Source organism: Scyliorhinus canicula, chromosome 2 (assembly GCF_902713615.1).
Source record: "Scyliorhinus canicula chromosome 2, sScyCan1.1, whole genome shotgun sequence".
Classification (NCBI taxonomy): Eukaryota; Metazoa; Chordata; class Chondrichthyes; order Carcharhiniformes; family Scyliorhinidae; genus Scyliorhinus; species Scyliorhinus canicula.
This window is the reverse complement of record NC_052147.1, coordinates 240,317,166-240,340,628: the sequence shown is the minus strand read 5'-3', so window position 1 is coordinate 240,340,628 and position 23,463 is coordinate 240,317,166. Positions and strand designations below refer to the sequence as shown.

The 23,463-nt window shown below is 40.9% G+C and overlaps 2 protein-coding genes across 15 annotated transcripts in view; both read left to right on the top strand.

Moving 5' to 3' along the window:
• nckap5l (NCK-associated protein 5-like) overlaps positions 1–10,765 on the top strand; it is an 837,372-nt gene extending 826,607 nt beyond the window's left edge. For 12 of the 13 annotated variants that reach the window (XM_038789861.1, XM_038789862.1, XM_038789866.1 and 9 more), the window contains one exon: positions 9,259–10,765. In XM_038789861.1, coding sequence (XP_038645789.1) covers positions 9,259–9,549 — 291 coding nt within the window. In that variant the 3' untranslated portion in view covers positions 9,550–10,765. The remainder of the gene's footprint in view (positions 1–9,258) is intronic. The other variant, XM_038789868.1, reaches the window with a different exon arrangement.
• A 956-nt stretch (positions 10,766–11,721) lies between these two features.
• The window catches only part of LOC119962056 (ly6/PLAUR domain-containing protein 1-like), a 61,268-nt gene continuing 49,526 nt past the window's right edge, over positions 11,722–23,463 (top strand). The window contains exons 1-2 of one of the 2 annotated variants that reach the window (XM_038789860.1): positions 11,722–12,090; positions 12,618–12,755. In XM_038789860.1, the coding sequence (XP_038645788.1) occupies positions 12,042–12,090; positions 12,618–12,755 (187 nt within the window). In that variant the 5' untranslated portion in view covers positions 11,722–12,041. The remainder of the gene's footprint in view (positions 12,091–12,617; positions 12,756–23,463) is intronic. The other variant, XM_038789859.1, reaches the window with a different exon arrangement.

Below are 23,463 nucleotides of genomic sequence, written 5' to 3'. Positions count from 1 at the left end.
GAAATCCACATCGCCCCTGGTCTGCCTGTAATCTGTGACTCCTTTCTGTTTCACAACAGGAATCTCTGCACTTGGTGACCCCATCTGCAAGCCCCTGAACAAAAACTGTAACGTTCACATTGTTCCCCTTTGCAATGAGGATTAAGGACAACATTGACCCTCCCAAACCACCCCACCCCAATTTCTGAGCCTTTACGTGAACCATCCATAATGTACCAAGCAAACAACCTCACCCCCACCCCCCACCCCCCATTCCGGACTGCATCCCCTTCCAGTGAAAGATTTTATATCCCTTTGACCCCCTTGTTTGTCAGTATTTAATGCAGCCCAGATGGCTCCAGTTTCCCACCACTCGTTCTTCCATCTGCCTTCCATTGTTCATCATCCTCCTCCACCTCCTTATCCCTTTGCCTTCCATCGTGCCCCCTTGCCCTACACACCTCCAGCCCTTGCACAGCCTTCCTTTAGAATCTTTACTGTCACAAGTTGGCTCACTTTGCAATGAAGTTACTATGAAAAGCCTCTGGTAGCCACATTGCGGCACCTGTTCAGGTACACAGAGGGAGAATTCAGAATGTCCAAACTACCTAACAGCAACAGCACGTCTTTCGGGACTAGTGGGAGGAAACCGGAGCACCCGGAGAAAACCCCCACAGACACAGGGAGAACGTGCAGACTCCGCACAGACAGTGACCCAGCCTGGAATCAAACCTGGGACCCTGGTGCTGTGCAGCCACAGTGCTAACCACTGTGCTACCGTGCGTCCCTGCACTTATTTCTCCATTGCCTTCTTGTCTTCATCAGCCTCACCTTCACCTCACGACCCAACACCGTCAAATTTTGTGTCGGTCAAAGTAGAGGCTGCATGAGTCCTGCAGAACAGTGGTGTCCCTGCGGACAACGTTGATAGACATCCCTGCACTCCCCATCCCGGGCACAGTAATGGTCAGTTTCTGAATATGGACACCTGCATGAGTACCACAGTACAAGGCTAACCTTACAGACAATGTCAGCACAGCAGGAGGGGACCAACTGGACAGTCCCAGCAGTGTAGTGTAGCGCTCAACGCGAACAGCACAGTGCTATGGCAAGTAGGCTATGTGTGTTGCACTCACCTCAAAGTCACAAGTGAACTGAGGTCCAACTTGTGCTTACCAAACCTTTTCAAAGGTGTTTGAGGCTGACATAATTTCCTGCTGGGGTGCCATAAAATTGGGAGGTGTGAGGAAATTGAGCAGCTGTTTTAATGTGCATTCAGGAGAAGCAAATGACGTTCACGCCAGGTGGCAGGATAACCAAGGATAACCGGCCAAAGTGGGGGCACTATTTTGCGGGCTGGGTCCGCAAGCGGCTGCCGGCCTGTAGCACGGCACGGCCGCTGCAGGCCGCCTCTGTGCGCATGCGCAGCCTCAGACCCGGCAGTTCTCTGGACCATATCGGCAGCTAGAACCGGGTGTTCTACACTGCCGGCATGCTAGCCCCCAGCCAAACGGAGGCTGTTTTACGTCATTTTCTCTGTCGTAAAACGCCACTGTTCCCACACTGGCGTGGGGGCATAGCCTCAAAATCAGAGAATCCAGACCCCTGTATTTTACTATAAGCAGTCTAATTTCTTTTGTCAAATTCATAATTTACAAGATAGCAAATGCTATTTATGGATTATTCTATGCTACAGTTTTATACGTTATAAAGTCACATCAGACATCCTAAACGTTACTATGTTTAAGGATGAATCAATCAAAAGTGAGTTTACTTTCATTATGCACGGATGATTATAGAAATGATTAAACTGAAAGTCGTGATTATATAAGACGCTGTGTTTACAAAATTTGACCTTGGAGAGTTATGTTACATTGTTGAAATGGGGGGGGGGGGGGAGTGGCAGTAATTAATCTGGACTCTTTCATGCATCCAAATTTGACGCTGCATGACCACTGTGTACTCGAAGCAAGAAGCCTGATGATCAAAGGAAATTGGTCCTGTTGCCAGTCCACGCACTGGAATCACATGTTTAAAATGAGTCCTCATGAGAACTAGGCCCTTCATTTGCATATTTAAGGGAATTGATGCCTATTTCAAAGGGCGTCACAATTTTAGTGTGGACACAATACTTGTGCATATTAGGCACAGGGCATCCCCACTGGGTGCTTTGCACACATTTTGCACCTGAAAAAGCAGGTGTCATGCACAGCAATTTCTGCTCCAATATGCTGCATTTCAGAAGAAAGATTATCCCAGAAAATGTGGTACATTCTGGAATATGATCTCTCTGGACATTTACCTAAGTAGAAGTAGCTTGTCCTATTCTCTCTGGTGCTGAAATGTACTTTCCAGGAAAAAAAAATGTATTTCACTGTTTTTAACTTGTTTACCTCTACCTCAGTTGTCCTTGATCTTTTCTACTAACATTTTCTTCCTGTTGTATTTCACTGAGATTTTATTAATCAGGTGGCAGTAAATTATCTTTTAGATAATTCTCTTGACCTCCATCCATTTGTTCTCGTTCTTTCTGATGGGTCCACCTTGAAGCTGTCAACCACGTAAAGACTTTTCAGCCTGTAGTATGTGTAGCTTATGCTCAGCCTCATTCAACTGATCATGAATTGGCTCTTGCCACTGTAAGGGTATAGTGAAGATATATCATGTCAGTATTAAATTGTTGGGCTTTTTCCCACACTAACCTGACCACCCTTCTAATTTTTCTTGTTATTTTATAGGCCACAGCAGTGCAATTCCTGTCAGCGCATAATTATTACTTCTATTATTTTTATAATTTGAAATATTGTGGACAAATGCAATTTTTTATCCTTCAAACTCAGTTTACATTGATTTGTTATAATGTCTGTTCACTGTAGACACATAATTCAAAGATGAATTCAATCCCATTGTGATGTCTCGTTATGTGATCAGGCTATATTTGGCAAATAGACGGCATCATTTTACAATCATACCTGAAAAAGTTTTCTTGTTATTCTGAGTCTATCAACTTCTAACGTGAATCGGTAATCAAAATCAATGAACTTTTGTATCATTTATACTCCCAGCTTCCTGGTTGAGTTATTCACAGTGAAACACCATTAATTTACTGTATATGGTTGAATGATATTGATACATTAAAGTATGAACCATTATTGACAAGTTGAACACATAGGCAAAGCTCTATTAAACATATACCAATAAACACCTATCTATATAGATTTGATGGTATTTTATGGATCATAAATTATGCTTTAAAATGGTCATTTCCACAAGACTAAGAAAGTATTTAATGTATTTATTTTGCATGACATCCTTAAAATGGTCATTTCCACAAGACTAAGAAACTATTTACTATATTTCGTTTGCATGATTTCCTTAATTACAGTAAGAACTGATGGTGGGGGCTGAAGTCAATCACTGTTTTTTTGCAAAAACATAATCGACAAAAATCAAATGTTTACCATGGGCTGCAGTTTGTGAGAAAGCAGGAGAGTGGACCCCATAAATTAGGGAGCCATACCATTGGCAGCCCACTCACTCATGCCCCACCATGATTTCATGAGGGGCAGGAGAGGCATCTGGTGGGTCACCTGCTGGTGGCCCAATTGAGGTCCTTAAGAGGACATTTAAAACCCTTTTCATCGGCTCCCAGTGCCAATCAGATGCTCTTTCCAGAGTTTTGCTTCTTCATGATAACCCTGGTCACCTAACACCATCACCCCCTCCTCCCCCTGCCATGCCAAATATGCCCCCTCACTGGGGCCTATCAGCCGAACCCTAGCGAGACCCCTGATGTAGCTGAACACCACCTCCTTAGCTTACCTTCAGCACCCTCAAGGCCACTGTTAGAACATAGAACACTACAGCGCAGTACGGGCCCTTCGGCCCTCGATGTTGCGCCGACCTGTGAAACCATCTGAAGCCTATCTGACCTACACTATTCCAATTTCATCCATATGTCTATCCAGTGTTCTTGCTGACATTACTGGTGTGCAGAACTCCCAGTACCTGATTGGGTGGAATTCCCGCCCTATACTGATTAAAGAGCCGTCACCCAAAAAATGAAAGTGGGACAAGCTAGCGGAGCAGAAGCGGGTTTGCCCCTGATGTTTACATGGGGGCACCTGGAGCCACCCACATTGTATAATCCAGCACATTTACTGAATAAAGTTATCTTTCAGAAAACATCCATCCCCATATCAAACTATTCACATATCCATCCAGTGAGTACATAGAGTACCATAGTAATCCAATTTATCAAGCATTACCCATAATTTTTCCATATCCATTTAATCTGTTCTCACCTCTGAGCTCTTCTAATCACTCTCCCATATCTGCTTCTTGCAGAAAGCCAAGCCATGAAGCGCATTTCGTAATCTAGACCTGTCTAGTTTAGCACTATAAATTAGTGAGCTGGAATGGTTGCTGAGAATTCCTTTTCTCCTTTATTCTGTTCTGGCTGCTACTTTCACGACATACACTAGACCCTTTATGTGATGGTATTTTTGCTGGTGTGGGAGGTCTTATATTTCTCCCTTATATTCCTCAGACATGTATTAAATCCCAGCTTGATCAAGTTAGTGATTTTGCTTTATTTTGTGAGTTCTGCCCATTAGGCATTAATATTTTGCCTGAAACATCTCAACCCAACTTGTAATCCCTTTTGGAAAGTGTCTCAATTCCAGTTAGTGTTGTTAAATGCAAGTTTTTGGAAGGCTACAATTATTGCCTTCCTACTTTTCCACCCGTGATGCTTTCTAGCCCATAATCAAAGCTCTCTGCTGTAGCTTCTCTGAGTATTTTTATTGTTTCCTGATGCTACCTTCTGTTCCAAATTTTCTCCCAACAATCTTGCCTCCATTGCTCAGTTACCTCCAACTATTCTAGTCAGAAATCATCAGAAGTTCACAAAGATTTGAACCAAAATTTTCAGTAACTTTGCCCGAATAACTGTGGAAATCCATGAAGCTGGAGATATATGTTGGGTCTCACTGAACTGCATATCACTGTAAACTGTCTTGGCTCCTCTTTATGATGAACAGATCTGCAATAATTTTTAATACTGTATAAAACACATCTACTGAGCCATAAGTATGGCATATTTATGGACCCTTTTTCTTCTCAATCTTCTGAAAGTTTGGTGTTTTATGTACAATTCCTTCCTTACCTTTAACATCCTTTGGTATAATCTTTCATGCCGCTCCATTTACTGGTACTGCTATGACCAACACTCATGCAATTTTTTGTGGTCCTGCCAATCCCCAAATATCACATGGATTTTCATCCTTCTATTCTTAAATAATGAAATAGTTAGACCCTTATACAGTTTCATATTTTATCTTCAAACATAAAAGTAAATTGGTAATTGGTACCAACCCTGGTAATTATAGACCTGTGAGCCTTACTTCGGTTGTGGGTAAAATGTTGGAAAAGGTTATAAGAAATAGGGTTTATAATCATCTTGAAAAGAACAAGTTGATTAGCGATAGTCAATACGGTTTGTGAAGGGTACGTCATGCCTCACAAACCTTATTGAGTTTTTTGAGAAGGTGACCAAACAGGTAGATGAGGGTAAAGCGGTTGATGTGGTGTATATGGATTTCAGTAAGGCGTTTGATAAGGTTCCCCACGGTAGGCTATTACAGAAAATAAGGAAGTATGGGATTGAAGGTGATTTAACGGTTTGGATCAGTAATTGGCTAGCTGAAAGAAGACAGAGGGTGCTGGTTGATGGCAAATGTTCATCCTGGAGATCAGTTACTAGTGGTGTACCGCAAGGATCTGTTTTGGGGCCACTGCTGTTTGTCATTTTTATAAATGACCTGGAAGAGGGTGTAGAAGGATGGGTTAGTAAATTTGCAGATGACACGAAGGTCGGTGGAGTTGTGGATAGTGCTGAAGGATGTTATAGGATACAGAGGGACATAGATAAGCTGCAGAGCTGGGCTGAGAGGTGGCAGATGGAGTTTAATGCGGAAAAGTGTGAGGTGGTTCACTTTGGAAGGAGTAACAGGAATGCAGAGTACTGGGCTAATGGCAAGATTCTTGGTAGTGTAGATGAACAGAGAGATCTCGGCATCCAGGTACATAAATCCCTGAAAGTTGCCACCCAGGTTAATAGGGCTGTTAAGAAGGCATATGGTGTGCTAGCCTTTATCAGTAGGGGGATTGAGTTTCGGAGCCACAAGGTCATGCTGCAGCTGTACATAACTCTGGTGCCGCCGCTCCTGGAGTACTGCGTGCAGTTCTGGTCACCACATTATAGGAAGGATGTGGAAGCTTTGGAAAGGGTTCAGAGGAGATTTACTAGGATGTTGCCTGGTATGGAGGGAAGGTCTTACGAGGAAAGGCTCAGGGACTTGAGGTTGTTTTTGTTACAGAGGAGAAGGCTGAGAGGTGACTTAATAGAGACATATAAGATAGTCAGAGGGTTAGATAGGGTGGACAGTGAGAGTCTTTTTCCTCGGATGGTGATGACCAACATGAGGGGACATAGCTTTAAATTGAGGGGTGGTAGATATAGGACAGATGTCAGAGGCAGTTTCTTTACTCAGAGAGTAGTAGGGGTGTGGAACGCCCTGCCTGCAACAGTAGTAGACTCGCCAACTTTAAGGGCATTTAAGTGGTCACTGGATAGACATATGGATGAAAATGGAATAGTGTAGGTCAGATAGGCTTCAGATGGTTTCACAGGTCGGCGCAACATCGAGGGCCGAAGGGCCCGTACTGCGCTGTAATGTTCTATGTTCTATGTTCTAAATTACTGTGAATGCTGGAATTTGAAACAAAAAACACTGGACATGGACAATCTCAGCAGGTCTGTGGAGAGAAAAGGGAGCTAATATTTTGAGTCTGGATGACTCTTAGTCAAAGGGGACCTGCTGAGTTTGTCTGGTATTTTCTGTTTTTGTTACTACTTTAACTTATTCTCTTCCAGGATCTCAAACCTACATATAATCTTTATTTTTCTTCCTGCAATCCTCGGGCTTCTAAAACTTGAGCTTTTTAATATTGAATCACTGCTTCTTGATTTATTTTACTTTGCTTTGCAGTCTTGATGGTGTACTGCACTATAGACCTTGGTTTTATTAATTTCTCAATAACATGATGATTAAGTCTCCAGAGCAGCATGATACCACCGTCCTAGGATTACTTTTGTATCATACAATACCACTAATCTGTTAACCAAGCACCCTTACTCCATTAAATTGACTGAAATGAAGGTAGAAATTTAACTAAAATTAAATGCACAAATGAAATCAAATGATAAGCTTTTAATATTTTCATTTTAATACTCCATCTCCACCCAGCAATGCCACATCGCTCCCATATATATGTCAATGCTATTTGTTTATTAGTTTGTTTTCAGCTCTATAAAGATGTTATCAAAAGATTATGATATTTAAAGATTGTGTTTTATTGCTGCCAATATTGTAACTCATATTCCAATACAAACTCTTACATTTTTGCATTATTTTATGTATATAATTTATTGATTTTCATATTTCATCCTTCAAAGCTGCCTTATTATCTGATCTCTTGCAAACCTTTGATTCTGAACAGATGTACCATAGATACTGCTCTTACGTAATTATTGCCGGCATTGACCTAGATACAGATGGTCCAACAACCATACTTTTCTCCTTTTAGCTTACAAAAAGTGCAATTGCAAACAGTTCACCTCGGGAAAATGAATAACCACTGAACACTCCCGGAATGATCTTCCTCACTTGACCTGTTGAGTTTGGTGAATTTTATTCCGAGTATAAAATTCCACTGATGGTATAGATCACAAATGGACCTGGTCAAAATATGCAATTGTGATATTGCTGTTCATTTATTTTATTTGGTGTCCTTCCATGAGTACCACATTACACCAATACCCAAGGTTATTCCACAATTTCTGCAATCCCCTTCAACCTGCTTTTGGGGAGAAGAGATGCCATGGGTGTACCAGCCCCTTACAAAATGGAACGGAAGTGTTCAATGCTCATTGAAATCATTTTGTGGGAATGTCCTAGTATGTTGACTATGGCATGCTAGGATAAGGGAACTGAAATGGCAGCTTGGTCAAAGAAAATCAAAATGAAAGCCAACTTTGGTCTTTTTGATCTGTGCAGCCACTGGAACGAGAATGATTATGTCTGCGGTTAGATCATGTACCTATTCCTTTCAATTGGGAGCCAGAAGAAAAACATAGGCAGTTGGAATACTCGACCAGAAAAGCACCAATAAACTCGAGGTTCCTTTGACCATTCCTCATCTTTGGGCTAACCAATGAATGATGATGGGTAACATCATCTTTTTGTATGGGTGCTTTTGGCTACAGATCTACTTCTTGCACTGAGACTGTTGCTTGATTTGAGACTGAGGTCTGTAATATCGGTTCTGTGCCGTCTCCACCTTGAAATGCCTGACTCAAATGGCAGTTTTTATGTGTAAGTAGAAATACACTTTGATTTCTGACCTTAACATCTCCCAGTTGTGCTATTCAATAAACTAGAAATTCGATAAATGTAGAAAATAAGGAAAAAGGTTGAGTTTTTTTAAACCTTCTCTTTCAAAACGAGGAAGAGGATGCAAACTGCAAAGCTTGTCAATGGTTCTTTCAAAGACAGGTCGAAAGCCAAGCAATGAATTCCACCAGATTACCAAACCAGAGGTGCTAAAACAGTTGAATTGGTCCAACCCCGCTGCCCTCATTTGGATTAAATATGCACACTTTAACTACTTGTGAATTTCTCCTGAATCTTAAACCTGATTCTGACCTGGAAGCACTGACAAATAGTGTACGGTACCAACAAATTTAACTGATGCATTTACCATGATAACATTCAGAGCTCTTCAAAATAGAGTGATGTGAACTGTCTGAGAGTTCCATTGCAAAGATTACTGGGTGTTATTGAAAATCAAGCAGACACAAGCACAAAGGGAATTTCTACTGACATGGTATCTGTTTCCTGAGATGTTATCTTAAAAGTGGAATATGGTTGTACTATGATTGACCTCTGGAAAAAAAAGAGCCAGGCAGTTTTATTGACTATGCAACTGGAAACGAAGTCGGTATCTCCAGGAACAATGCAAAATGCATGGTTTTCTCCCACGAACTGGCTGCATTCCAGAAATTGAACATTCCGTACTGTATGGGGCTAGGGATACTGTACCGCTTGCAATATGGGGAATTAATGCGGCTAAAAGGTGCATTTACCGGAAACTATCCCCACCCTGAACCGTAATGCGTTGTCAGGTGGTAATCTGTTCAATTTTGATTTATTGCAGAAAATCAAACAAGTGGGGAAAGAGGGGCCAGACTGCACGTTATCCAGTCTGCCAACCGCCTCGTTAGACACTCTCAACAGGATCAACTGCAACAGTTTGCGTATTATAGAAGAGAACAATAAGAGTTCAGCAAAGCCCCGGGTTGAGAAAGAGAGCATCGGGGAAAACGAAGAGCCCTCAACGAGTTCGCCTGAAAAACCCGGTGTGGACAACGTGGAATCGCTGAGTGACTCCCTGTATGATAGTTTCTCTTCTTGCGCTAGTCAAGTTTCCAATGAGGTGCAGGGGTAGAAATGTTGCAAAACATATCGAACGGCTCATGGAGCACTTAGGCCGCCAAGAAGATAGACTTTGGGGACGTCTTCAAGACGGTGCCACAGTGACATGGCCCACCACTAACAGAGCGTGCAGCAAACGGCAAATCAGCTCCAGACAATGTCAGTGGTTGGCAGAAGGCACTTGAACTAAAAGTGGGCGACCCTGCAGCACCTATCCAGTGAATTCACTGATTCAAGGACAACGATTTTGCACTGTATAAATGTTTCTGTAAATTGAAAAATATATTTGTAACAAATCCATGAAAGCAATAAATGGTAAAATAATGGTGCAATCCTCTGGGGCTTAACATCTCCAACTGGACAGTGAGTTGTCAGAGGTTAAGGAGGATTGTTCTGTATTCTCTCTGCAATGGTTTTAGCGTTTGACTTGAATTAAATTGCAGCAGCAATGAGCTATTCCACAAGTGGTGTCCTACTCTTGGCGATATGACAGGTGGCATTTTTTAATAGTGGGCAACCACATTTGAGCATTTCCCAGCAGTAATATCTGTATCTAAGATCCGAGTCCAGGAGATGTACATTTTAAATCTCAGGTGATTTAAATAATTTGGAAGTAAATAAATGGACGGATGTTTTTCCCAGGCTCTTCCAGGGTTTTCGGTCCATTCCCTCTTTTTTTATTGTTGAAGTCAATGTCAGGGATATCTGTGACACCCGCCAGTGGTTTTATTTTGAATGTTGTCCAACACAATGAGCACATCTCCCATTATGAGCCAGCCCGAACTATACCCGGTAAAAATCTTCCTCCATTTATCTTTGGAACAACTTTGTGCTAAATCCCAGCTGCAGGCAAATCTCTTATTTTAAAGAAATAGTGTTGCCCTCCCCCCATCACAAACACACACCTTGTTTTCTATCAGACTTGTGTTCATTTGTATGGAAAAGGTGCGATTTTGCAAATGGTGTGTATTTTTTCTAGCTGTGAGATATTTATATCTACTTTTGTACATGGAATTGTAAAGTAGTATATTTGATATTTTCCAGGATTCTACACACGTCTTTGATTGGAGCGTTTGATAAAGTACCAAGTGTAAACAAAAATAATCCGAAATCTTGCGGTACCAACAGTGTTACTTCAGAATCTGGTGCAATCTTCCAGTGTTTATATTAAAAATTAATGTCATATTTTCATGTAAGGTCAAATAAAATAAAAAACAACAATGCTTTCAGACTTTGTACTTGTGTCCATCGGACGTTGCATCTCTCGGTTTACGCTCTCGGCAGCAGTGCAGAGAGGGAACTTTCGGTATGTGCAACCTCCCTTGTGTGAAGCTGGCACCCAGCCTTTGCTATCTGGTGTGGCCTTTGCTTTTCCAGTGAGGGTGAATGAAGCGTGTACCTCGAGGCTTCAGATCGTTAGTCGGGCGCATTACAGAGTCCTGACTCCACTCCACACACTCCTCTCTCTCTCTCTCTCTTCCCACTTCCAGGATCAATGACAAGGCGAGCTTGCAGCATACCTGCAGTTATTTAATAATAAAACACTGGCTGCGGTCACAGACAAAATCGTAAATGCACTTTTATTCAAAGTAGGCATTTGACCACTGAGCCGTGATCCTAATATATATATATACACACAAAAGAAGAACAAATGAAAAATCTTTGAAGCATACAGGTAATCATGCAGTGTTTCGGATAAGCCGCTCTAATACTGCTACAGTAACGCTTGTCAGCCTTACTGGGATTAACTGTTTGAAGAACGTAATTGGCGCTATTGTCAGCCGAATCCCGGGTTCAAAAGAGCCACTCGCTTCATACTTGGCATTGTGAAGCTCAGTTCGAGGAATTGCGGTATTCCGCAGCCCTTGGGCTGGATTTCCAACTGACTTTTTAAACAGCCTCAGAGGCCCTAGAGCACAACCGCAGCCATTAGGTGTAACGTTCGCCACTTTTATCCAAACTCACACCAAACTGTGAAGGAAGAATACAAGGCTTTTATGTTTGTGTTTCAACTCCGCTTGTCAATGCCCTTGTATATTTCAAATCATTAGCTTTCCATGGGGAGGATTTATTAGCCTTCCCCTCCTATACAGCTCCCCCTCCCCCCGAAGTCTTACGATGTACCCCCCCCCCCCCCCCCCATACAACACACGCACTTTTCCTGGTTTCATCAATATTCCGCCACTTGTCCACTTTACCACTGGATTGTCGCCCAGTCCTGCAATTCCTTAGTTTTAATAACTCCGTTCTGCTATTTCACCCCCTCCTCTCCCCTTGATGTATCTCTTCCGAATCCCAAGTGACAGATGACTTGCTGTCACGTGGTGCCACTGTTTGAATCCTCTTGTCCATTTGCACTCCGTCTCCAAACTCTTCAGTGTTTTGTTGTCCTCCAGGCTCCCAGCCGAGGGACCAGCCTGCACCAAGCCATGGCTGGACCAAGGAGGCAGCTCGCCTGAGACCCGCGGCTGGTCGGACTCTCCCCGTTCCACAGCCCGAGTAGAAATGGAGCTCTTCACGTACACAACTTTCTGCGGATTTTTAGCGTCTACAGGTAAGCCCGCCACTCTCTAACCCCCCCCCCCCCCCCATTGTTTTTCATGGAAAGTCAATTTCACACCCTCTTAAGTCATTTCGTCTGAAATAGCCGTAACCAAAAAAAGAAATGACATGCGTTTTCTCTGCTCTCCCGTGCTTGTGGTGTGATCAATTGGCAGCAACGTTAAGGCAGGGGAGTGAGGATCGGGGGGGGGGGGGGGGGGCTTTGTCATTTATTCCCTGATAAATCAATAGGTGTGATCTGCCGGAACGCGGAGCAGTTAATTAATGACAATAAAGTTAATACGGGGTCTAAGTGAATCAGAAACGAATGATCAAAGCCTATATCATCTTGGACGTGAAATTATTTCACATGACTGATCCCGCAATTTATTGGATTCATTCCACTCTGCGCGTCTCCATTGTCATCTCAGCGGGCGAATCTTTAGATAAATTAAGAGCAGGGAGCCCGCGTTGGCAGTCGATCAATCCACACCGTATTCAATTTAACTTATTTCCCCCCCCCCCCCCCCCTTTTTTTAGGTGTGGGCTTTCAAATCCAGTGTTACCAATGTGAAGAATTCCGCTTAAACGATGATTGTTCATCTCCGGAGTTTATTGCAAACTGTACAGTCAACGTGCAGGACATGTGTCTGAAAGAAGTGATTGTCAAAAGTGATGGTAAGGAACCGTTTGCAGAGAACATTGCGTTGGAGACTATTTATTCAGGTCCACTAGTTCTAATTTACCTCCAGGCGCAAGGGCTTTTCGACAGTGTGGATGTAAACATAAATAAAAATGGATTATTTTGACACTGCAACCTTGTAATTAGAATTTCTTCCTCTCGACTAGATACAATAAACATCCTTAATTTAATTTTTATAGACCAGCCAATTTCTGCCTGAAGTGAAATATAGTCCCCATCAAACAGTGAAGTGTCCCGGCTTCTTGTGAACCTAGGTCCCCGTTCATTGCAGAATAACTCAAATAAATCTTAGGCACATAAAACGCAACTGATCGATCTACCTCCCCACTCAATGTTTCTCCTGTGTCTACCTGTCTAACATTCCTATGTGTGGGCAATAGATTCAATCTGCCACTGACATGATTGCACTAGGAGGGATACAATCGCAAATTGAATTGTAAGATTTAAACTGCATGGGTGCAGGATGCTGTCCCCTTCAAACTTCAAGAGAAATCATTTTCCACTTCCAGATGAGGGTGAAAACGCTTTTTGCTTCAAAAAATGCATTCAAAAGTCTTTCAAAGATTTTGAATTCTGTCGAGATTAGAAAAGATTGAGGTCACTTTGATCAAAATGTGTGATATTTGGGAAAGGGAAAGTGCATAATTAGCCATCACCAAGTAATTGGTGTATCTTTTTTTGAAACTTTAAAATACCAAACCAATTTCAGACCACTTTTTGGATCAGTTTGAATAAACGTAAAATGTTTAATATACATCAAAACATTATAGTACACAATCTATTGGAGAGGAAATTAAACTGATAAGATGAATATGTGACATGCCATGCTTTGCGTGAAACTGACTGGCAAAGTGTAGTGAATTAGGATTTAGAAAATTAAAAGTATGTTTAGGAAGCACCAATAAAATCATAATTAAAACAGAAAATGCTGGAAAAAACCAGCAGCACTGGAGAGAAACAGAGTTTAATGTTTTGAGTCCAATATGACTTCAGAACTCCAATTATGTTATGACTGATGGTTCCAGTTCAACACAGTCTATATTTTCTTGTGATGTTACACTCAATGGTACGGAAAATAGCAAAGGTTAAATTTGTTCTGGCGTACAAAAATCTCCATGTCTAAACATCCTTGAACTTCATGGAATCATATGACCGTACAGATGGAGACGTTTTGCTGCTCTGTGCTACTTGCCATTGGAAAATAAAATAAAAGCATAGCACTCGCTATACACCCAAAGGCCTCAGAAGTGGTTTGAAATACTGCAAATCCATTTTTCATAACCCTTGTCATCAGGCTTGGGTAGGTGTACATTGAGCCTTTGTACGTGGATTTTGTCGCAATCGGTAACCTCTTAGTCATAGTATTGCTAACTATTATAAGACCTACTCAATATAGAATTTCTCTGCAGCAATCACGTGTAAATAATTTCTTGCTGACCTGCAGTGATTATGTCATAAAGGAATATTAATGTTTTCAGCCAATATCATGCTTCTCTGTGATTGAGACTATGAAAAGCTCCTACCAATACGTGCCACCAACATTTTCTGCAGAAGTTTAATTTTAAAGTTGCTGCATTTCATACATATATAAAATAACTAAACAGTATTGTTACGGTCAGGTTATCTTGGTGAACTATTTCAGTTTTGCTCTTCTGGTTTACGATATCAAGATCCATATATCTGGGTATACAACCTAAAATTAATGTACTCCTAAATTCAAGACTATAATTAAACTTTACAGTTAAGTTGACCGTTTAAATATGATTGAATTTTCACTTTCATAACACATGGTTTAATCAGGATCCCTTGAATAGATTACAGTCTTGAATTCAACAAGTATCCATACTTCTCCATTCCCAATAATTAAATGAGAAATAAGACAGCATATATTTCCTGAATAAATTTGAACACAACAGTAGGGTAGTGAGATGAGTTTGGGATTAATTTAGCAGAGCCAACACAGGCACAAATGGTACCAATTTCTCCTTCTGTACTGTAAACGTTTACAGTTTTATGGTATCCTTATTTCGCTCACGGGACACAGTGCTTTACTCATTCATATTTCTGAGGGACTATTATGCAATGTCTGAAAATGTTTATTTACTCTCTTGAGGGTTTGAAGCTATTGAACTTCCAAGAACAGGAGACACCCAATTCTCAACCTGCGGGTAGTGCCTAAGGATGACCTAGTGAAGGCCTCAAATTTGATTTTCATTTTCTCTTTGCTCAATTTTGCAATCTTTGCTGTTAAAGCTAAGAACAAGAAATGCTGTGACATCAAAGATTAAGACATGTAGGATACTAAAGCAAATCTAGAGTCTATGGCGAAAAGAGAACCCGAGAGATTAGGAACATAGAAACAGGAGAAGGCTCCTTATGACTGTTTCACTAACCTAAATCCTACCTCCATCCACCTGCCTCGGTTCCATATCTCTTTATACAGAGATGGAAAAAATATATGAATCTCAGGTTTAGACATTTTACTTGAGCTCATATATTTTGCTTTATGTTGGAGAGCATTCTGGTTGTGGGAAGAAATATTTCCTAATTTCTTTCATGAATGGCCTGTCTGTACGATTAGGATTATAATCCCTTGTCCTGTACTCCCCTTTCAAAATCTTAAAAATCTCATCACATCCTTCACTAACCTTTTGAATTTTAGGGAATACAAGTCTCCTTTATGGTATTTCTCCTCAGAATTTAACCCTTGGAACCCTGGTAACGTTATGCTTAGTCTGTGCTGCACTCTTTCCCAGATGTGATATACTTCTAAGATGGGATGTCCAAATATTGTCTAACCAGGGTTCTATTTAGATGTAGGAAAACATCCTTCTTGTACATTTTAGCCCTCTAGATCTCAATCATTCCATTAGACTTTTGATCATATTTTGTATATTTTATATTTGAGTGGTCTGTGTCAATGGACCCATAAATCATTTTGACCTCTAAATCTCCTGAGTATGTCACCATTTAAAAAATACGCAGACATATCTTTTCTTTGGTCACTCCACACTTACCTGTGTTGCAATCCATCTGCCACAGTTTCACCCACTCACTTAACCTTAATCGGGTTATTTTGTAATTTGATGTCCACACCGCTAACTCTTCCACTTATATTTGTGCCATTAGCAATCTTAGATATATGGCTTTCTATTATGTTATCTAACTCATTAATAAATGCACCGAATAGTTGAGTTCCCAGCACAGATTTTTGTGGGGCACTGCTTCCCTCCAATTTGAGTGAAAATCCATTTTCTTATACATGCCCTGATTTTCTAATCAGTTAAAGAATTTGCCTTAAATTCAATGAGCTTTAATCGTAACTTATAAACCCTTAAGTGGAATCTTAATGAATGCCTCTGCAAGTCCGTAATGCATCCATAGAAGCAACACAATACTTGTGTTGATTCCTCAAAAACGTCAATTAGGTTTGTTAGGCCATGACCTTACGCTTTATGAATATATCTTGTCACACTTTAATTGACTGAAATTTCTCTTAAGTACCTTAAAATAGATTCAATAACTTCCTCACAACAGACGTTAGACTAACAGGCCCCGGCTTACTATCTGAGTGGAGTTTGCACATTCTCCCCATGTCTGCATGGGTCTCACCCCCACAACCCAAAGATGTTCAGGGTAGGTGAATTGGCCACACTAAATTGCCCCTCAATTGGAAAAAAATAACTGGGTACTCTAAATAAAATAACAGGCCTATCATGTCTTAGTTTTGCCCTCCCTCACTTTTCTTAAATAACAAAGTTAAATTTTCATTTCACCACTCTGAATTGAGAGAATTTTGTAAAATTATGGTTAAAGAATCTGTAATTTATCATCCTGGATCTACACAATTCTTTGCAGTTTTGCATACTTTTTCATTTAGTTTTATGTTATCTCTTACCCCATTTGATGACCATGACTGTTTTATTTCCCATGTCGAGCTCTTGGCCCTTTGGCCTATGTACTAAGCTAAGTTAATTTTTCAACACAGCCCAATGTTTACAATAGCAGTTTAGACCAGTTGATGTTCACTGTTGATTGGATTCTCTCTGATCTCTGCAGCATTATTTGCACATCAGTGTTACTATCAGGGAAAACAAAATGCTATAAATCTCTTCAAACGCTTAAAGGACCCACCTCAAAAGTTCCTAAAAATGGAAATGCTTTGCTGAGTCTGGTGTGGTGGTTTGGAGGAGACCTCAGCCTCAAATGAATAATGGAGATTGGTGTCTTTGAATGCAAAGGGAGAGTAAAATCCACTTGCTGACTGAAATGTATTAGTCAATGCATTCAGTGGCTTTACTTGTTGAGTTAAAGTGGTGAATCATAGATGAAGAGGAATATTCTCAACTCCGAGGATGTGAACCAGCCCCTGACCTTAGTATTAAAGCTTGTACATATAATAATGTATTTTAAGTGTCTTGTGAAGGAAGTTTCTATGTTTTTTGTTCATTTACGGGCATTGTGAGCATTGCTGGCTATGCCAACATTTATTGCCCATCCCTAGATTTTTATTGAGAAGGTGGCAGTGAGCTGCCTTCTTGAACCATTGCAGTTGCTGTGGTCTGGCACACCCAGAGTGATGTTTGGGAGGGAGTTCCAGGACTTTGACCCAGCTACAGAGAATGAATGGTAATATATTTCCAAGACAAGATGATGAGTGACTTGGAGGGGAACTTCCAGGTGGTGGTGATCCCAGACATCTGATGCCCTTGTCCTTTTTGATGGTAGCGGTTGTGAGTTTGGAAGGCGCTGCCGAAGAAGCACGGGTGAGTTCCTGCAATGCGTCTTGCAGATGGTACACAGTGTTCATTGGTGGTGGAGGGAGTGAATGTTTGTGGAAATGGCGTCAATCAAGTCGGCTGCTTTTTCCTGGGCGACACAAGTTTCTTGTGTGTTTCTGGAGTTTCACTCATCCAGGCAACTTACAAATGGAAAATACTCTTCGTGCACCTGCTCAAAGGAAAACAAATTTGAAGGAAGGAATATAGTTACGATCTTTTAAATTCAACAATGCTCTCAAGGAACTTTTAAAATACAGAACATTAAACACAATTAACTATTCAACATTTTATTAAGATCATAAAACAAAAGGCAGACTTAATTACAAACTTTAAAAAAACATTTTTAAAATTAATTTCATTTATTTTTTAAAGAACCAAAAATCTTGCTTATGATGCCCCATATAAATGAATACCCATCATTAAGTGCTGGCCTTGCATATAAAAATACTGGTCTTTAGACAAAATACTGGAAGGCTGTCAATGCCTGTGAAACAGTACCTCTGTATGAGTCAGCATTATGAGAGAAGGAACTGAAAAATTGATAATGGAGAACAGAGGTTAGAGTTATCCTTCACACACGTCATATCTCAAAGTGCTTGGAACTGATAAAGGAATCCTTGGCATTGCAATGGAAGATGGAAACAAATGCTGACAGTCTCTGCAGAGCATCTTTAATGGGAAGAATATCACCTATCATGTTACTGGAGTGAAAGGAAGAGTTTTTAATGTTACAGAAGACCAAATTTGATAAATAAAATTAAAAATTGCAATATGCAAGACAACTAACGATTCACATTGATCAAGTCATGGTGGAATTGATCTCCTACAAATTTCTTTTAACCTTGTAGGATTTCAATTTTCCTTTGCACTTCAGATTCCTCTATTTGTTGATATTTTCATTTTTAGGGTGGAATGCTGAATTAAGCTTGAGATTACAATGAGCTTACTTTTGGAGCATGACGTTTAAAAAAAGTTTTTTTTAATAATCTTTATTGTCACAAGTAGGCTTACATTAACACTACAGTGAAGTTACTGTGAAAAGCCCCTAGTGCCACATTCCGGCGCCTGATCGGGTAAACAGAGGGAGAATTCAGAATGTCCAATTCACTGAACAACACGTCTTTCGGGATTTGTGGGAGGAAATTGGAGCACCCGGAGGAAACCCACGCAGTCACAGGGAGAACGTGCGTATTCCACACAGACAGTGACCCAAGCCAGGAATCGAACCTGGGACCCTGGCGCTGTGAAACAAGAGTGCTAACCACTGTGCTGCCATGCTGCCCTTGAGGAGGTTATGCGGGTAAATGTTAGTTTTTTTTTGTACTGTTTTCTGGCCACCAGTTTGATTTGGATTTATAGCATAAAATCACTTTAATCATAATTTCACCTGATTCTGTTGATCCGATGAAATCATCGGGCAGTTCATGTCTTTCCTATTAATTAACTGGAATGTTGTAAATATGCTTAGATTTGTCATGGAATAAGTGATATTTAGTGACAGCAGATAACAGTAGAAAATAATTCCAGCATAGAAACTGGATTGAAAAGGCATTTTAGTGTTTTACTAACAGAAAAGTGTTTCATGCTACAAGTGCTAATTTTATGATTTTTTAAAAAATAGTATCCTTTGGGCTGCCACAAATGCATGCCATCAAAATACATTTGGACATATTATAAGTTAGCCTCTCACGACATAGATATTCTAAGACCTTTTGAAACAAAGGTGAATCTACACTATTAAGTTCAGAATAGTTTTTAAAGTATTTATCACCTTATCTTCAAAATGATGGTTTCACTTTTGTTTTAGATATTAATAGCGACAAAAAGTTGGTGCAAATATTAATTTAAAAAATAGATGTGGCCAAACTGAAGGAAAGAGATGATGCAAGAGGATTGGGAACAGTTTAAAATTCAGTAAAAGCAGACTAAGAGATTGGTTAAGAAGGGAAAAATACGATATAAAAATAAGAACATAAAAACTGACTGTAAAAGTTCCTACAGGTATGTAAAGAGAAAAAGATTGACAAAAAAGGACCCTTACAGTCAGAAACTTTGCTTCTGTCTTCACAAAGGAAGACATGAATAATGTACTGGAAGTTCTGAGAAATGAGTGAGGACCTGAAAAAAAATAGTATTAGTAGGGAAATAGTTTTGGAGGAATTCATGAGATTGAAGTTGGATAAATCTCCAGGGCCTGATAATCTGCATTCCAGAGTACTTACGGAAGTGGTCCTAGAAATAGAAGATTAATTGGTGGTCATTTTCCAAAATTCTTTGGACTCGGGAATGGCTCCTACAGATTGGAGGGTAGCGAGTGTAACCCCACTATTTAAAAAGTGAGGTAGAGAGCAAACAGGGAACTATAGACCAGTGAGCCTAACTTCAGTAGTAGGGAAGTTGCTAGAGTCCATGATCAAGGATGTCATAGCACCACATTTCGAAAGCAGTGGTGTAATCAGACATAGTCAGCATGGATTTACAAAAGGGAAATCATGCTCGAGAAACCTACTGGAATTCTTTGAAGATGTAACTAGTAGAGTTGACCAGGGAGAACAGTGGATGTGGTTTATTTAGACTTTCAGAAGACTTTCGACAAGGTCTCACGTAGCAGATTACTATGTAAAATTAAAGTGTATGGGATTGCGGGTAGAGTCTTGTCATAGGTAGAAAGCTGGCTAGCAGACAGGAAGCAAAGAGTTGAAATAAATGGGTCTTTTTCCGATTAGCAGACAGTGATAAGGTGGGGTACCGCAGGATCTGTGCTAGGACCCCAACTGTTCACATTGTATATTAATGATTTGGACGAGGGAACTAAATGTATTATCTCCAAATTTGCAGATGATACAAAGTTGGGTGGGAGGGTGAACTGTGAGGAGGAGCAGAAATGCTTCAGCAGGCTTTGACAAGCTGAGTGAGTGGGCATATGCATGACAGATGCAGTATAATGTTGATAAACGTGAGTTTGTGCACTTTGGTAGCAAAAATAGGAAAACAGGTTATTGTTTGAATGGGTGTGAATTGAGAGACATGGATACCCAGCAAGACCTTGATACCCTTGTGCATCAGTCGCTGAAAGTAAGCGCACAGGTACAGCAGGCAGTAAAGAAGGCAAATGGTATGTTGGCCTTCATAGCGAGAGGATTTAAGTAAAGGAATAGAGATGTTTTATTGCAATTGTATAGGGCATTGGTGAGGCCACACCTGGAGTATTGTGTGCAGTTTTGGTGCCCTTATCTGAGGAAGGATGTTCTTGCAGGGAGTGCAGTGAAGGTTTACCAGACTGAATTGTGGAATGGCGGGACTGTCATATGAGGTGAGACTAAATCGGTTAGGATTATATTCATCGGAGTTTAGAAGAGTGAGAGGAGATCTCATCGAAATTTTCAAAATTCTAACAGGATTATAGAACATAGAACAGTACAGCACAGAACAGGCCCTTCGGCCCTCGATGTTGTGCCGAACAATGATCACCCTACTTTAAACCCACGTAACCCGTATACCCGTAACCCAACAATCCCCCCATTAACCTTACACTACGGGCAATTTAGCATGGCCAATCCACCTAACCTGCACATCTTTGGACTGTGGGAGGAAACCGGAGCACCCGGAGGAAACCCACGCACACACGGGGAGGACGTGCAGACTCCACACAGACAGTGACCCAGCCGGGAATCGAACCTGGGACCCTGGAGCTGTGAAGCATTGATGCTAACCACCATGCTACCGTGAGGCCCCTATTAGACAGGGTAGATTCAGAAAGAATGTTCCTGATGGTGGGGGAGGCCAGAATTAGGATTCATAGTTTGAGGATAAGGGGTAAACATTTTAGGACTGAGGTGAGGAGAATTTTCTTCACCCAGAGAGTGGTGAATCTGTGGAATTGATGACCACAGAAAGTAGTCGAGGTCAAAGCGTTGTGATTTCAAGAAGGAATTCGATATAGCCCTTGGGGCTAAAGGGATCAAGTGATATGGGCACAAGGCAGGATCAGGGTATTTAATTTGATGATCAACCATGATCATAATGAATGGCGGAAGAAGCTCAAAGGGCTGAATGACCTACTCCTGCTTATATTTTCAATAAATATTGCTATGTATAAGTTTGCTAGCGATCTGAACATGCAGTAACCAGTGACTATCGGCTGGCAACCTGTTACTAATAAAAATAAACTAACAGTTTAGACATCATGACCTTTATCTGTGTAAGCACTACTTTCTCCAAATATTTGGCAATTAGTCATGTACTTGATTGCATTTGCATTCACTGATGCTTATCCATGCATAACCTAAATAGGAGAGGCAGAGCAACCTCACCCAAGACTAGCAAGAAAGGATTCTAATTTTATTGCAGCTAAGAAGTCAGCTATGATGATGTACCAGCTGCAGAGGTACGAGTCAGTGCAGGTTGAAAGGGACCAGAGGACAGCTGCTCTATGTCCCATTCTCCTGGCTGTATTCTCTTATAATCAGAGAAATAATGAACAACTTTACATGAGTGAATGATAGAGCCTGCCAGCAGGTGTAGGATTAATAAGCATCTTGCGTCGCATTCGCTTTAAATCCACCACTGATTATTTTTCAATACAATGGACATCATACATCTCCGCCATTCATTCCACTCCTTTGCACCTGGGAACTGATTATTCCCCAGGCATAAATTGGAGGAAAATCAGACCCATTATGTTTCCGTTCTTAAATGAGTACATTCTTGTCATCGTGCTATTCTTCACATGGTAGCTATGTAGTGATAACAAGACATGGGGCAGTAAAAGACCAGCAAGAATAGTGTTTTGCAATTTATGCTGTAAAGGTTACAATCCATTCATCTTCCCTGCTTCACCTTGTTGCAGAATAATTGCATGTTACCACAAAGCAACAAGAAAAATAAGGCAAAGGAAAACTATTATTCCTTTTGCACCATGAAGTTTACTCTATCCCTTGAAAACTCTATCCCGTGTTTTGTCATTGTGACAATAAGAAACAATGGCTCCTGATTTTAATAGAAGAGCCGGAATGGTGTAGTGGTGTACCCAGAAGCTTAAATAACGTGGGAACATTTAGGAGATAGTGATCATTGTACCGCAATGTTTAGGATGATGATACAAAAGAATGACAGGAAAAGGATTAATTTCATGGTATATGAGCAACGGTTGAGGACTCTGGGTCTGTACTCGTTGGTGTTTAGTAGGACGAGGGGGGGATCTTATTGAAACTGACAGGATACTGCAAGGCCTGGATATAGTGGACGTGGAGAGGATGTTTCCACTTGTAGGAAAAACTAGAACCGGAGGACACAATCTCAGACTAAAGGGATGATCCTTTAAAACAGAGATGAGGAGGAATTTCTTCAGCCAGAGGGTGGTGAATCTGTGCAACTCTTTGCCGCAGAAGGCTGTGGAGGCCAAATCACTGACTGTCTTTAAGACAGAGGTAGACAGGTTCTTGATTAATAAGGGGATCAGGGGTTATGGGGAGAAGGCAGGAGAATGGGGATGAGAAAAATATCAGCCATGATTGAATGGCGGAGCAGACCCGATAGGCCAAGTAGCTTAATTCTTTTCCTATGTCTTATGGTCTAATAGACAATCCAGAGTAAATATCTGGGTGGGAGCTAACTTCAACAGGACAAGAACGGAGCTGGGTCGGTTAGACTGGAATGAAAGGTTGGTGGGAAAAACTGCAGATAAACAATGGGCTACCTTCAAAATGGTAATAGTTTAGGCACAATCATGGTATATTCCCTTAAAAAGGAAAGGTAGGTCAAACAAATCCAGAGCTCCCTGGGATGAAAAGGGAAATAGAAATTAATATAAGGAAGAAAACGCGTGTTTATGAAAGATGTCAGGTAGAAAATACAATTGAGAACCAAGTGGAATCGAGAAAGTTCAGAGGGGAGGTGAAGA